The sequence below is a fragment of the Crocodylus siamensis genome, chromosome 8 (assembly GCF_052110815.1).
Source record: "Crocodylus siamensis isolate JL-2025a chromosome 8, ASM5211081v1, whole genome shotgun sequence".
NCBI classification, from domain to species: domain Eukaryota; kingdom Metazoa; phylum Chordata; order Crocodylia; family Crocodylidae; genus Crocodylus; species Crocodylus siamensis.
In genome coordinates this window covers 39,476,606-39,491,363 of record NC_143402.1, presented here as the reverse complement: position 1 = coordinate 39,491,363, position 14,758 = coordinate 39,476,606, and the positions used below count along the sequence as shown (strand labels likewise).

Here is a 14,758-nt window from a genome sequence, read left to right as displayed (position 1 = left end):
TAAGCTACCTAAGTGATCTCATCCTAAAGACAAAACCTAAAATACTGTCATATTGGGACTGTTTCCTGCAGAAAAATAAAAGGGGGTGTCAATAAAGTTGTATCTAATAATGGCAGAAGGAAGGGAGATTGGGAACTTCCTGTCAGATTTCTGTCTCTGACCAATCCTGACAGATTTAATGGGATTAATGCTTCTTGACCTCACAGGGTAAATTCTGTCATGTGTCTGAAGCTCTGTGGTATCTTGGGTATTTTAAATAGCCACCTGTCACTGTGACATCTGAGTGCAATTTCTGGATTTCTCTGATGAAAGAAGTGTAGGTTTTGATTCACCTGGAGAAAGACAGGAGAGCAGGGGTGGGGCAAAGTGAGAAGGGGCTTGCTAGAGAAGTGTAGGAACTTGTTGGCTGTGCTGATAGCTGCAGGCATCCTTCCCCCAGCCTTCCCCAGGCAGCAGGGTTTCTGGTAAGGCTTTCTAGGCTGGAGATGCTTAGAGGCTTTCAGTCAGCTTTTCACGCTCAGACATTTGCTTGCTTTGTGTTGAAGTCCTTGATTCTGTTTTAAATGCTCATGACAGCAGCCATGCTATGGTAAAGCCATACGCAAGAGCAAGCTAGGCATGGTGCATGCTTTTCTCACACAGCTTTCCTGTACAGTTCCTTCTGCTGCACAGCTCTGCCAATGCCCCTCAGCACTGATCTTTAGTCCCACTACCATCTTAGTTCCAGATTCTCCCACAGCTCTGCCAGTGTGCTTCCAGCTACCCCTGCAACTCCCTGCTCCTCCAGTCATGAAGCCCTGGCACCGCTAAAGCTAGACACTGGCCTACCATATAATGCCCCCATGCTTTGAAAAGTGACCCTGCCCCACTAAACCTTGCCTTCTGCAAACAGAATAGTGTAGGAGCAGAAAAGAAGGGTGCACCCAGCTTCCTGAGTAGCACTAATCTATTCCATCAGCTGCATGCAGTCAGTGAGTATCTTTCTTCTTAGACTTTTGCCAGAGTGTACTTCTTCAAACAGGTGTTAGATGGAGAAAATATCTTATCTGGGGACCCTGTTCAAACTCAGTGCATTCCGTGCGGTTCCAACCATGATGAATGTAACTCAGCACTGTGCTATGAAGGGATTTTGAAAGGTGACCGTCTTTTTCATTTTTCCTTCTCTTCTTTCTCTGTAGCATCCAAATGTCCCTAGGTATAGCAAAGGCATAATCCACACCCACCCAATTTTAGTCTCCATTCCAGATTTTCTGCCTAAGAATGTTCAAATGTACAACAATTTCAGGGAAAGCCCACCTGTGAGCTGGGATCGCTCTCTCACAATCAAGCGAAGTCTCCACCCACAGGAAAGGCTGCAACCATTTCTCTGTTCAGCAGTTTCTTCAGATGTTCTTATTTTTATCATGTGCATTGATATCCTTGCACAATGCACTAGACATGTGGCTGATAATGGTCATGATAAAACCACGGGAGCAACAGGGATGTGCAAACAGGTATCAGTGCAATAGGTACTACCCTGTCCTTCCTGTATTGCAAATAGGAGGATTGCCCTAGCTAGATGAAAAGAAGGAGTAGGGAAGGAAATTGGAACTCAGGAAGCAGCGGAGTCTGATGTGGAAAAGGTTGAGAATCAATAATGTGGACAGGGGACAAGAGCATTGTTGGTGTAGTGTTAACAGCAGTTGCACAGTATCTGCAGTCATAACACAGATCACTTAATTCATATCTACTTGCATATGCTATATAGTCATTTCTGCCAGAATCTAGGGTTATAGCTGTTAGCAATCAAAAAGTCCTACCAGCATCATCCAGCAGTGGGGAGGGAGGAGAGAAACACCTCATCAAAGGGCTCACAGGTCAGGTCTGTGCCTCTGGAGATCAGAAAAAGCCAGTCCTATCAAGCTGAAAGTCCTGTCTTTTTCAGCAAATCTTTGTTTAACCAGCTCCTGGAAGAGAGCTGGTTCTCCAGCTCATCAGCATAGCCCCTGGAAGAGAAGCATTGAGCTGAATTGCAGCTGAGAAGCCAGTTTAAAACAGAGGTAAGGCTCTCTCTCTCAGCCACACAGAGCTGTTGCCCTTAATTTTATATCTGAAATATCAGTGCTTGAAGGGCTAGAAATGCAGACAGATTGGATTAGATAGAGAATGTATGAAATCCTAAACTGATAAGAGACAGAGCAATTGACTCTTTGCCAAAAGCCCAGGAAGAATCTTAAAAAGCAGACTAAGTTGTCTAGACAGGAACATGCAGTCCGCAGCACAGATGCAACATTTGCTTTCAATTTATCCATCATTTTGTTGTTACGGTTGTAACTATGTACAGCTCCATCTGTCCCTGATACAACTGGGCAGTGCCACCATCTTAGCAAGACATAGCAAGACAAAGCAGCAACCAAGACAACGCTCAGATTGTTGCCCTATTAATGGTCCACCTCCTCCCTTTTCCTCCACTGACATAAACAAGCCATCTAACCACTCTGGATCTCAGATTAACCTTCTGGAAAATGAAGGCAATAGAGCAGGTACCACCACCCTGCTGGCAATTTCTGTGTTATAATGTCGCTTGCTTCCCCCTCTCCCTCTTTGTATGCCTGCTGAGTTAAATTCTTCCCTGATGGAATGCCATTGGTTTTGGTAGAGTTACCCCAGAGATGAATTCTTTCTGTATGTCCAAGGTGACTCTCTAGTCTAATGAACAACCTTCATTCTGTAACTGGCCGAGTCAGTCACACTATTTAAACATGGAAAGGATATTGTTATTGTTGTAGATTTCACTTGTATCACAGCATTAATCAATATATTGTTGCTTAGGAAAATTAGGGAGAAAAAGCAGCTACTGACAAATTAGATGTACTGAGAGGAGGAAATTCTTCCAATCAGATTCACATGGAGAATATGTTGAGTAGGCCAGTGAGGTCCATCTGGAGTGAAAAGAATCTGCTAAAAGGAATAGGATGGACAAGTCTGGCAGATGAAGGGGTAAGGCATAGGCAGTGAAGCAAGGTCATGAGATGAGAACAGAGAGTATGATGGTGTAATGCAGAGATCAGCTCCCTAAAGTGCATGGAAGTCTTGCCCATGTGGGGCTGAAGCCAGAGGGTGGTGATGTGAGCATTACACGTTCCACCATTTACTTGCTCCTTGTTGTGCCTCTGGTCAGACTGTATTGACCAAAACATGTTAGGTTCCACTAGCCCTGCAGCACCAGTGCTGCTCAGAACAAGGAGACTGGCTGCCTCAAGCACCATCAGCAACATTGTCAGTTACATTCCAGCTGCAGAATCTGAATTTCTGGCCATGACAGAGGAGGCAGAGAGAACAGAGCTAGGCATCTGGCTCCCAGGGAAAGCCTGCAGCATCTGCAGTTTAGGGAGGGGGAGTCCATGAGGTTTGTTGGAGAGTAATAGGGGAAGAGACCTAGAAAGTGCTTCACCTACCTATCACCAAGTACATCTCCCATTCAGTTCCCTCCCTCCCATTCCCTTAGAGAGTATCTCAAAACTGAAGCAAGCTACTTTGGGAGAGAAGGCCTGACCATGTATGTCTGCTGGTGGCACCCTGCTCAGCAAGGCTCCTTAGTGTGAAAATGCTGATGGTGCATGAGCATGGTGTGGAGAGGTCATTATATTACATAACTGCCCTGCGTCCTTTTAACATGGCTCATGGCTCAGTTTGGTTATGCATACAGATCTATAACACTCCTTCTTCCTCTCCCTTGTGTGTGTGGCTACCAGTCATGTGATGCAGGAGGAAAGCGGTGATGATATGGAATGTGGTCAGCTGCCTTCAGACACTCTCCGACAGGTGAAGATTCAACGTGACCCCAACTACGGCTTTGGTTTCGTGGCCGGCAGTGAGAAGCCAGTGGTGGTGCGATCTGTGACAACAGGTAGGAAGCAAGGCATAAGTACAGATCCCTACGCCTGTCACAACTTTCAGTTAGGACGTGACTATCTGGACTCAGCAGCTCAGACGGTGGGGAGCTAGGTATGAACTAAGGAGCAGGAGCAGTTTAGTTAGTATTTGGATGCCATACTACATGGGGACTGGGTGTTTACCAAGAGGGTATAGCTGGAAAAGGGATATGGGAATCTCAAACAGACAATGCAGAACTGGGTGGGATGGGTGTGAAGTCTCTGTAGCTGACAATGGACTAAAGGTTGGGGAAGTGGGTGGTTATGTGGATGGGATTCTCATATATAGACTCTAGAGGGGGATGGAAGGGAGGGTGTCTGTAACATCATGGAAGTTCAGCAACTGTCTCCCTGACCCAGCCTGTCCCATGCCCACAGTGGCAGGGGGCCCAAGAGTCCCTCATGATGCCCTTTAGCAGCCATGATGTCTACCTCAGAGGTGGCTCCAAAGGAGCCATTCCCAGCCTGTGCCAGGAGGCCTTGAGCTGAGTGGAAGAAGTGAAGAAGTGCAGGCAGTGATGGAGAAAAAGAAAAATGCTGAATGTAAACACAGGAGGAAGGAACAGCATGGCTGGACTGACAGCAGAGAAGCCAGGGACATGGTTGGCATGGAGCCTGCTACTTCTAAAGGGGCTCTGGGTCTGCCAGGGAGATTTGCCACTTGGGCTGTTCCAAGAAAGAGGAACATAGATTGGGGTTGCCAAACTGAGTGGACAGCCTGGTAGAAGATAGGAGAAAGGCAGCCTGAGGAACGGGTGACTGCAAAGACTTTCTTCACATAGGGCATCAACATATACTGAGCTGGTTGCTCCCAGTGGGTTTCAGCCCACCTCTAATTAGGCTCCTTTCAGCCCAACAGCTATCCTTACCAGGCAGATTCTTTGGTGAGCATGAGCTGGCTCTGCACACAGCACTGGTTTCTTTTTAAAGGTCTGTGTGAATTCTCTGAGCCTGCTTGTGGCCAGCCATAGCTATTCACCCCCATATGACCTCCCTGCCATGGGGAATAGGGACATGAGCATTGGACTCTGAGAATGACAGGGCCTGAGGCCTGCTTCACAGAGCATGGCCAGAACAGCCCTGTTCTCCTGCTCTGTCTCGCCCACATGAAGCAGAACACATTTGGCAGAAGGAGAATCTGAGGCAGGGGCTAACACCCACTCTCTTCCTGGCAGGAGGCCCCTCTGAGGATAAGCTCTTGGCAGGAGACCAGATTCTGGCCATAAACAATGAGGATGTGAGTGAAGCCCCCAGAGGGAGATTCATTGAGCTTGTCAGGTAACAGCCTTCTCTAATACCTCATCCTGGGGGTGAGGGAGCCAATGTGGGAGGAGAGAACAAGGCAGGAAGGTAGTCCTCAGAGAGTTTAAGATTATGATAAACCCAGGGAGCAGCCTGGTAACTGGAAGTGCCTGGGCACTGAGGCACAGGAGCTAACACTGAGGCAGTGGTCACTCTTGGGCTCTATTGTGACCACATTCACGCAGTAGGAGTCATCAGGGCACTGCTTTGAAGCAGTTCACCCTCCTGGAATCCAGTTAGCACAGGCAGCACTGCTGTGAGGCAGCTTGACTTGCTGAAGACTCATAGACTGATACTGAGAGTAGCCTTCATCCAAATTACATGCTTACCCATCTAGGTACAGCCCTTGTTCCTGATGCTGATTCTGTGGATGTTGTCTGGGAAGAGACCAAGGTTTTAAGAGATGGGGCTGTTTTTCAGGATTCACTCTCTGATTTAGGGGTTTCTTCTGCTGCTGTAGGTTCCCTCTTTTGATTTCTTCCTTGGGGCTGGGTGAAGCTGTAAGCCCCTACCCACCCAGGGAATGGGCACAGGAATAAAGGATCATACCTGAGTCAACTTCAGAGTTAGCTGGAAACCTTGAGACTTGGGCCCCCCACAAAACTCTGGCCAAATTCTGCCCTTGCCTAAGTCCAGGACAATGCATCACAAAGCCAGTGCTGCTGAAGTTTGTGCTAATGGGGAGGATGAGCTCGCCATTCATACATGTGTAAAACATGTAAGGCAAGAGGCCTTCTAGCAGTGAATCTCTGGGCATGGCATGTTGTCCTGCTTTAGCTCCCCCACAGCCAGTATGACTGTCTCTTGACCCCTAGCCTGAAGAAGTTTCCTGCCACTACATCCACTTGAATTCAGCTTTAAACCCTGGTAGGTTTGTGCCCCTTATGAGAGGTGTGTGCAGGGGCCACATCTGTTCAGATTTACTTGCAATCCACAATGTTCACCCCTTAAAATCTCTGCAGGTTAAGTATATGGGCCATCAAATGAAGGTAACAAAGACTCCTCTTTCTTTCCATGGCAGCTCAACCTACTCCTTCTCCAAAAAAAGAGAAACATGGCCTGTCCTGCATGAAACCCAGGCCCTGATCCTTGGCTGTCCTTATCAGTGAAGCCAGAGTGATACCATTTTACATCAGCTAAGGATTTGGCCCATGAAGCTTTGTCTCTGAAACCACCTGCTAAGATTGTTCTTTGCACAGGTTGTGAGCAAATTCTACTGACACAGAGCAGTTAATGCTGGCCCTAGAGTAACCATGATTCCATAATTAGTGTGGCACATTCAAGGGTATTTCTGCAGCAGAGTTGGGAGGGACAGAAATGCAGACACCCTAGGATGCAAGAGAAAAGTTTGCAGCTGTCATGTGAGACACAGCCAGCATCTCTATTACCTGGCATGGAAAGTTCCTGTAGGAGACTGAGAAAATCTGAGCTACCATCTGGCTAGGTGGGGAAAGATTTTGCCATCTGAACTCTCTTTCATGTGTTATTTTCATTCCCTCTTTCCTACATGTGTGTGTTCTGGGGGCTGGGGCTCAGAGTTAACTCATCTGTCTTCATCTTTTTCCTCCTGTCCCTTCTTGTGTAGGAGTGCCAAGGACTTCATTATCCTCACTGTGCTGCAGACCCATCAGGTGAGAACCAGGAACAATGCAACTGCCTCCAGCTCTTCCACTGGAAGCCCAGTATGGTGCAGGGGCAGGGGGTTGCGAAGTCCAGGCCTGTGCAGTGCCTGGGGAGCTAGGATATGATCTAAAGCAACAGTTCCCAAACTGTGGGTCATGATCCTAAATGGGGTTGCAACATCAGGAGATGGGTTCACAGGGGTGGGGGGCTATGGGTCGGAGTGAAGGGCCATGCTGAGGAAACGGGCCATAAACGGGGTCATGCTGAGGAAAAGTTTGGGAAACACTAATCTAGAGAATGCATATATGTCACAGCTGGTTCACACTGAGATTCCTCCTAGAGGAAAACATGGTTCAAAGGACCTTATTAGTGTAGCAAATAAAAGCTCAAGAGGTTCCCCCTTGGAGACCAGAAGCCCCAGATGAAATGAGATTAGTGACACAATCTTCTTGCTCCTCTAGTAAGGAACCACTGACACCCTAGTGCATTCCACACCATGCACAGGGGAGATACAACATGGCCAGCGTGTACATGTGGCTTGGAAACAAATAGAGATTTCTATTTCATCAGAGGTTGAAGATTAAAACATCTTGCCTCCAGCTCTACTAGTGCCTTCAAAAAGCACAGCAGATGCCCCAAGGAGAGCGTTCAAGTCTTTGAATACTTGTCTTATTTCCTGTTAGGGGGAGATAGTTTCTTGGCCTGTTAGCAAAGGGACATGGTGGGACTGGGGGAAAAAGAGAAAAAGGAAGAGAAAGAACAAGAGTACATGTGTGTAAGAGATCCTTTTCTCTTCAGAGCTCGCTCTTTATATGGCTTGCATCTGCCTATCTGCTTGGAGCAGCTTGCAAGGGCACAGAAGGCATTTCAATATTCCAGTGTTGTGTATAAAGCCAAAAATCATTTCAGTTAGAAAGAAAGAACCTGTTGTGCAATCAGGCTTATAACGTCCCTTGCCCAGTGCACAGGATGGAGGGATAATTAGCATACAGGAACACTACTGAGGAGCTCATGGCCACTGCAGACCATCTTTCACCAATAGGAGTCACTGTAAGGAAAGGGTATAGAGTATGTTGGGAGGTGGGGAGCTCACAGCTACAGCTGGACCAACTAGAAGCTGTCAGGGAATGGCATAAGAACCCTGACTAGGGTTGGTCAGAGCCTCTGTCAGTGGAAACCTATAGGGAAAGTGGGTGTAGTAGCACTGGCTGCCCGATAGTCAGTCATAAGTGCAGGTGTGGCCTGTCTGTGGTTAGGTTCAGGACACCCTGGTGAGCTAGGTGGACAGCCCTAGTGGGACTCCCCTGGAGAAACCAAGCCATTGAACTACCCAGTTCCTCTTGCATCATTTGCATGCCATGCAGCTGGAGACTGCCCAGCAATGACAGATACTGGCACTAACTATGAAGGCACCTTGGAGCTCAAAGAGCCTGTAGCAGTGGAACAGATTGAACTGTCATGCCACCAGCGATGAAGGCAGGATGTCATTTCTTCTTGATTGAACCTTTTGATCTTGGTGAAAGAGATAAGTGTGAGAGTCCCCTCTGCACACTTATCCCTGTTTCTTGGAAGGTCTCCCTGCCGAATGCTGGTCTGTAAAGAATGGGGTGGATGCCAACCTCTGAAGCAGACTGCTTTTCTCCTTCCTCTGGAAAGCAGCCAGACGAGGCAGCATGTTAGTCCAGTACCAGCTTTCCTCAGACAGAAACCTCGGACACTTTCACAGGAACAGCTCGCTCCCAGCTCCTGCTGTGAGAAGGGAGCCCTGCTGGGGACATGTGCCAGGCAGAGAGCCCTGGAGACCAAGGCTCTTCCTTTGTGGAGCACAGGCCATGCCAACACCAATCTTTCCACCTTGCTCCTTGACAGAATGACTCAGCCCTGACTGGAGAGGACCAGCAGCAATGGCTATGGGGAACTGAACCTGATGAGATCTCCCAGAGGGATTCATTGCCAAGGCAAAGAGTGTGATGAGACACCTTGTTTGTTAGGCCTGGGCCTAGTGAAACAACAGCCATCTCTAGAGACCTGAACTGTCTTTGGTAACTACTGACATAGAGATAAGGACCAGGTCCTCATCTGGTGTGAATCAGACTGACTTCACTGGAGCTTCTTGATTGACAACAGCTGAGGATCATACCAGACAGCTCCAGAGCTCCTCACGAGTTCCCTGAGTCATCCAAGTTTTTTCTTGCTCCTCAGCCCTCTCCTACTGCTGCAACCTCATGCTTTCCTTTTGCAGCTGCCGTTCTCCCTTCTCCACAGAAAATCCTGAGAAGCTTCAGGGATCCTGCTTGTCATGCAGGTGGAAATTGGGCAGATTGCAACAGTGGCTTGGAGAGGCAAGGCTGATGACCACCATGCTGTTAGCACTTCACTTGGTAGCAGGAGTGTGCCTCAGGCATGGCTCTGTCTCGGCTATCCATATGCCTCCCCATTACTGAACTACATACTTCACTTCAATACCCATCTCACCTAAGTACTGTCACTGCCACAAACACATTACAGACAGCTGGAACTCATATGATGGAGACCAGCATCTCAGAGCACAAGCCAAGCTTTGATTCAGACAGACGTGCAGATCCTTCCCTTCCCCCACCCACTCCTACCTAAGATGAACTCTGTGACTCTGTGATTTCTTATCCTGATGAATGTGTGAACCTCTGCTGCCAGCACCATGCATATTCTTCCATGTGGTGGAAATTTAGGGCAACCCGCTGGGCCCTTCATTCTATCCGGGCATGTGAAGTCATGAATGTCTGAGTTGGTTTGCCTAATTATCCATACTTCTCTTGTGTCTCCCATTCTTTCCTCTTGTCTCCAAGAAAAGTCATCCTCTCCCTCTTCTTTCCCCAAGTTCCAGCTATTGTAACTTTCCATTTGTTTTCTTTTCAGTCCCCCAAATCTGCTTTCATCAGTGCAGCCAAGAAGGCAAAACTGAGGTCCAACCCCGTGAAGGTCCGATTTTCCGAACAGGTGACAGTTGGTGAGACAGACCCAGTAAGTTCTCTTGCTCTCTTCCTTCCATTGTGCCTCCCTGGATGAGCACACAACAGCCCTCTTGGTGTTCTGCCACTTCTGCTGTCACCCTGTTCCCCTTCTGGGCAGCTCTTGCTAGCCTGATGCAGAAAGTGTGTGGAGGTGGGGGGGTTCTGCCATCCTTGTGGAAGTTTCTTGGGTAATGCATAAGTGATCTCTGCCAATTTTATCTCAGGGTCCCTGGAGGAAGGAAGTGCTCACATCCAGGGAATTCTGTTAGACCACCTAAAAAGGCTGCAGTGTGGTCCAAGGGGATTTCAGTATAAGGAAAGTAGCATGGCAGACGGATTTCTGTGTGTGGGTCATAAGGCTGTCACATGATACACAACATCCCTCAGTAATTCAAACATAAGATACCTCTATGTTTCAGACCTCCTTCTGTAAAGGAGAAACTAGAGCTGCTGTGTCGATCTCCGTAGCACTGAAGGACAGACTGAGATTGACTTGCAGATATGTGAGAAGGGACTGTTGGGTGAATCAGGAATGTGAGTAAAACTGGGGTGTCTATGATGTGATAGAATACCTCTAGGAATGTCAGGTACACAAAATGCCACCCACAGTCACTACCAGCTCCAGGTGAGACTCCTGGAGTGTACATTGCTTGGTATCACAGCACGGGCCCCCTGAAGGCTTGAGGTGATAGAAACAGCTGCCTGTCTGCTGAAAGGAGCAGGCCTGTGGGAGCCTACTGTACCCCTACTCAGACTTCTGTGCTACTGTCCAGTGTATTTCATAGGGTGATGGTAATTCCCAGAGCCCTGGCTGGGCTGTGCTACACTCTCTGTTTGCCTCAAACCAGTTCTCACCAGGATAGATGTACTTGCCCACATGGTAGATTTCAACAGCCTGGTGGAGACTTCCTCACCTGTGGCATAGCCTGCTGGAGTCTGGATCAAGCAGCCTTCCAGCAGGATGCTCTGACTTGGCTTTTGGTTAGATGTTTTCCCTTGACAGCAGAGCTGCTAATAGTACTGGCAGCAGCAGCCATGTCCTTGTATAATGTTATCCGCTGTGAGTGGTTTTATGTTATGTCTGTTCATTTTGACTCCTTGAATAACCATGCAGCTGCTGTTGCCTAAGAAACTCTGCTAACGACAAAAGCTGTGGGATCCTGCCTGCATGTGAGAGGGACTAGGCATCTCTGCCATAGGTGATGCATAGGGGAGGCACAAGGGACATGTGCCCCCCCTGAGATTGGCCCTGCCATCCAGGGAGTGGGGGCGCCAAGATAAACTCTGGCTGGTACCCCCCTCAGATTGGCGCTGGCTGGGGTGGGGGCACCAAGAGAAGCAGCACTGGTGCTTCCAGGATCGGTGATGGGCTGCTGAGGGACCTCCTGCCAGTCAGCCACTTGTGCCTCCCCCCCTCCCCGACTCAGGAAGCACCAGTCGCCCATGATCTCTGCGATTCTTAGATAAGTGGGATAGTTGAGTGAGACGAAGGGATTTGGGACTTGCAGAGGAGGCTTACCCAGGCCTCTCCTAGATAAGGGAAAATCTGTGTGGAGCATCTGTACCAAGACCTTGGCAGGCCCAGGGCCTAACCAAGCCAAGACATGTATGATTTCCATGAGAGCTGAGCTCATGAGTGACTCAGGCTACAGGTAATGGTATAGGCACCCTATCTATTTAGGAACTTGGGCAGATCCAAGTGTGGCATTGGAGGCCGGGTGCTATAGGGCAGAAATGGCCACTGGGCAGTTGAGGTGCTTTATCCGGAAAGCAGCACATAGCACAGATGCCAGGCCCTGCACATGTCCACATGTGACACATTTCAGTTGTAGATACACCACTCCATGCTGCACATATCTACTGCTGAACATCAGAGTGTATCCCTGCCCTTAAATATGAAGTGCAGCTTAGTGGGATATGCAAAAATAGCACCATCCAGTGAGATCCCAGGGCACCTGCTTATTACTTCTTGAGAAACACCAAGCACATGAACTAAAAGTATTGTGCACTAGCACCCCGCTCAGCCATGGACTGCAAAGCCCAAGTGAAGAGATGAAGAGTGAATACCAACACCCAGGAGAGGAGCAATCTTAGAGCACTCCTTCCTTCCTCAGCTGTCAGGTGGAAACCAGAGGCATCACAAGCAGTTTCTTGCCCTTGGTGACTGTAGCAGCTGGAGTGACAGCGGCAGTCACTGTCCAGGCTAGCAACCATTGACATTCCTGCACCCTGTCAAATTTGGACTCCAGGGCTAGTGTCTCAGTCACTCATCCCTCGTTACACTACTGGTAGAGGCTGTGCTATGTTTATATGGACCACTATCTGTATAAACTTAGTGTTTATTTTGTGGTTAGAAGACTTGAATGGATCATATTAGTGCGTACAAGAGCTGTCCAGGGTTTGTTGTTTATATTCTGGATCAGGGTTGCCCAATTGGTGGCCCATGGGGTTAAATTGTAGCCCTGGGCTCCCACCTGCCCACTGCTCCCAGGCTTCTTCCTGCCCCTGCCCCAGGGTGCCTGAGCAGCACAGTGCAGTGGAGAAGTTTTCAGCCAGGGAACTAAGGGTAAGTGGAGGTGGCCAAAGCAGCAGGGAGGTGTGGGGCCACAGAGTACAATGCAGGGTGTGGGGAGCAGCAGTAGGGAGTGTAATGGGGAGGCACCCTGCATGCAGTCCACAGGGTGGGAAGGGATGCAGTAGTGACAGCACCAGGTCAGACAGGACAGCAGGGGCATTATGTATCCCCCAGGGCTCCTGGACCCCAGTTGTGTTACCTCAGCTAATGTGGTTCAAAGGGCACATGGTTCCCCACCCTTTTAGACAGCTCCATCATGAATATATCAGTGCTACGACTGGTTTTGCTTGGTTCAAATGCAGAGCTCCTTTGAAGTCTCTGGTGTGAACTGGAACCTTGTCTGCCCTTTGTGGAAGAAGCAGCAGGTGCTGGGTTTTAAACTGAAGTCCTTTCTACTAGCAGTTTAGCAAGCATCTGAGTTAAACAGGTTCTAAAAATAGTTTTAAACCTGCCAAGTGCCCTCCCAGTCCTATTTCATTTCTTGGGTATCCCCAGTTGTCCCCAGTGATAACAAAGCAGAAAAGATCTGACTTCTAGTTTAGTCTAGTGTAGTCTAAACTAAAGGACTTGGAGCTTTCAACTTCTTCATAAAGAATCAAAAGCACATAAATCCAATCTCCTTCCCCTTTGTTGCTCACCTTAAAAACTTCAGTTAGTTTATTCTGATGAGGATACAAAACTTAAAAAGTCATGTTTGCCCATAATTATCTTATGAAATATATTTATCAAAAGGTCTCATTCCATCAAAGTCAGAATTCTTTACAAGGAAGGTCAGGGAATATCCTAGTTTGAAAAATACACACACACACACACACACACACACACACACAGAGGTTTAGAGCAATAAAAATATTTCAGCTCAATGTTTTTAATGAAAAATGTTTTCCTACTCAAGATTTTCATTATGAAATGTTACTTAAGTTAAACTAAAATACTAGTTTTTTAAAGAAAAAGTTTGAAATTTGAAGGAAACATTTCAAAACTGTTTAAGAAAAATGTTCTGAGTGACTGATTATTGGTTTACAGGCATTTATGAAATTTTGACATGCTTCCTGTTTCTGGATGGGGAAAAATATTGAAATCTCAAAAATTCTTATGGAAAGGGAAAGCCATTTCCTGGCAGCCCTGTTTAGAAGGGAGCTCTGCTTCTCCAGAGAAGCCTGTCTCTGGGTGACTGAAGCACACAGCAGGGCTGTCTCCTGAGCTAGTCAGACAGTGGCAAGACAGTGATGATACAGTGAACCTCCATCACTATCTTGCAGCAGCACGCATCAGAGAGAATCCTTTAATCTCGATCAGTCATTTGGTATCTTAGAAGAGAAGGTTTCCAGCAGATCAGCATCTCTTGCTCTGACTGGGGGCAGGTTGTTTTTAGAGCACTGCACAGGGTCTCAGCTGAGTGATGCTTGTTGACTTTAAGTGAGAGTTTTGTGGCTTAATGTCCAATACAAAGGGTTTTGAAACTGAAGCCATGAACAGGGCAGATTTTGCCTTGGCATTTCTGTGTAGCATCAGGAGACTTTTACCCTGCAATAACATTCCATCCCAGTGACATTATCTCTTAATTGCACCAGGATTTTATTAAGCAGAAGTAGTAAAAATAAATCTTAAAGTGCTTCTAGCAAATTCTATTTTTAAGCAAAATCAATTAAGTAATTATCTGATTCAAACGTTGCTTATCATGATGCAAGTGTTGTTTGCTGAGGTTCTTGTACAACATGTGCAGGTTAGCAGAGAGGTTCCTGTGGCCTTGAGACAGGCTGGGTGCTGTGCTGGATCTTCAAAGGGAAGCCTTGGGAAAGAGTTACTTTGGCTGTATCCCCAGCTCCTTCTCCCCACCCCACTCCAGTCTGGGATAATAAGCAAGAAAAGATCTAAGAATCTTGGGTGGGCTCTTCAAATATGCCTAATTGAATAGGATGCCCAGTTTATATTACAATTAATAGGAACTGGGAATGTGAATCCACCAGGCAGCTTTGAATTTATCAGCCTTTGTGCATTCAAATTGCTCAGTAGAGATGCTGGTTTTCAAGGGAAATGTGCCTTTTCTTGGTGCATAGTTCTAGAGAAGCAGAGACTGTAAAAACGGGTACATCAATTATATTCATCCTCTCTCTCTGTCTATCTCTCTTCCCCTCCCTCCTCCTATCTATCCCTATTCCCCCCTCCATTCCCCCACCATCTCCCATGTCTCTCATTCTATGGGCTTCCTCCCTCATTCTCCCTTTTCCTTTGCCACCTCTCACCCATACACTTGCTTCCAACACCCCCTTTTCCTTCCTGTGGACCTCCCCCCCACACACACTTCTCTGGTCCATGCCCCCTTGGGATCCTCTCTTCTCATGGGACTTGTT

At 47.6% G+C, this 14,758-nt stretch overlaps 1 protein-coding gene across 1 annotated transcript in view; it reads left to right on the top strand.

Annotated features, from left to right (window-relative positions):
- FRMPD3 (FERM and PDZ domain containing 3) overlaps positions 1-14,758 on the top strand; it is a 161,493-nt gene that overhangs the window by 90,249 nt on the left and 56,486 nt on the right. The window contains exons 4-7 of the mRNA XM_090060452.1: positions 3,735-3,889; positions 5,090-5,192; positions 6,802-6,847; positions 9,735-9,839. Of these exons, the coding sequence (XP_089916578.1) occupies positions 3,742-3,889; positions 5,090-5,192; positions 6,802-6,847; positions 9,735-9,839 (402 nt within the window). The 5' untranslated portion in view covers positions 3,735-3,741. The remainder of the gene's footprint in view (positions 1-3,734; positions 3,890-5,089; positions 5,193-6,801; positions 6,848-9,734; positions 9,840-14,758) is intronic.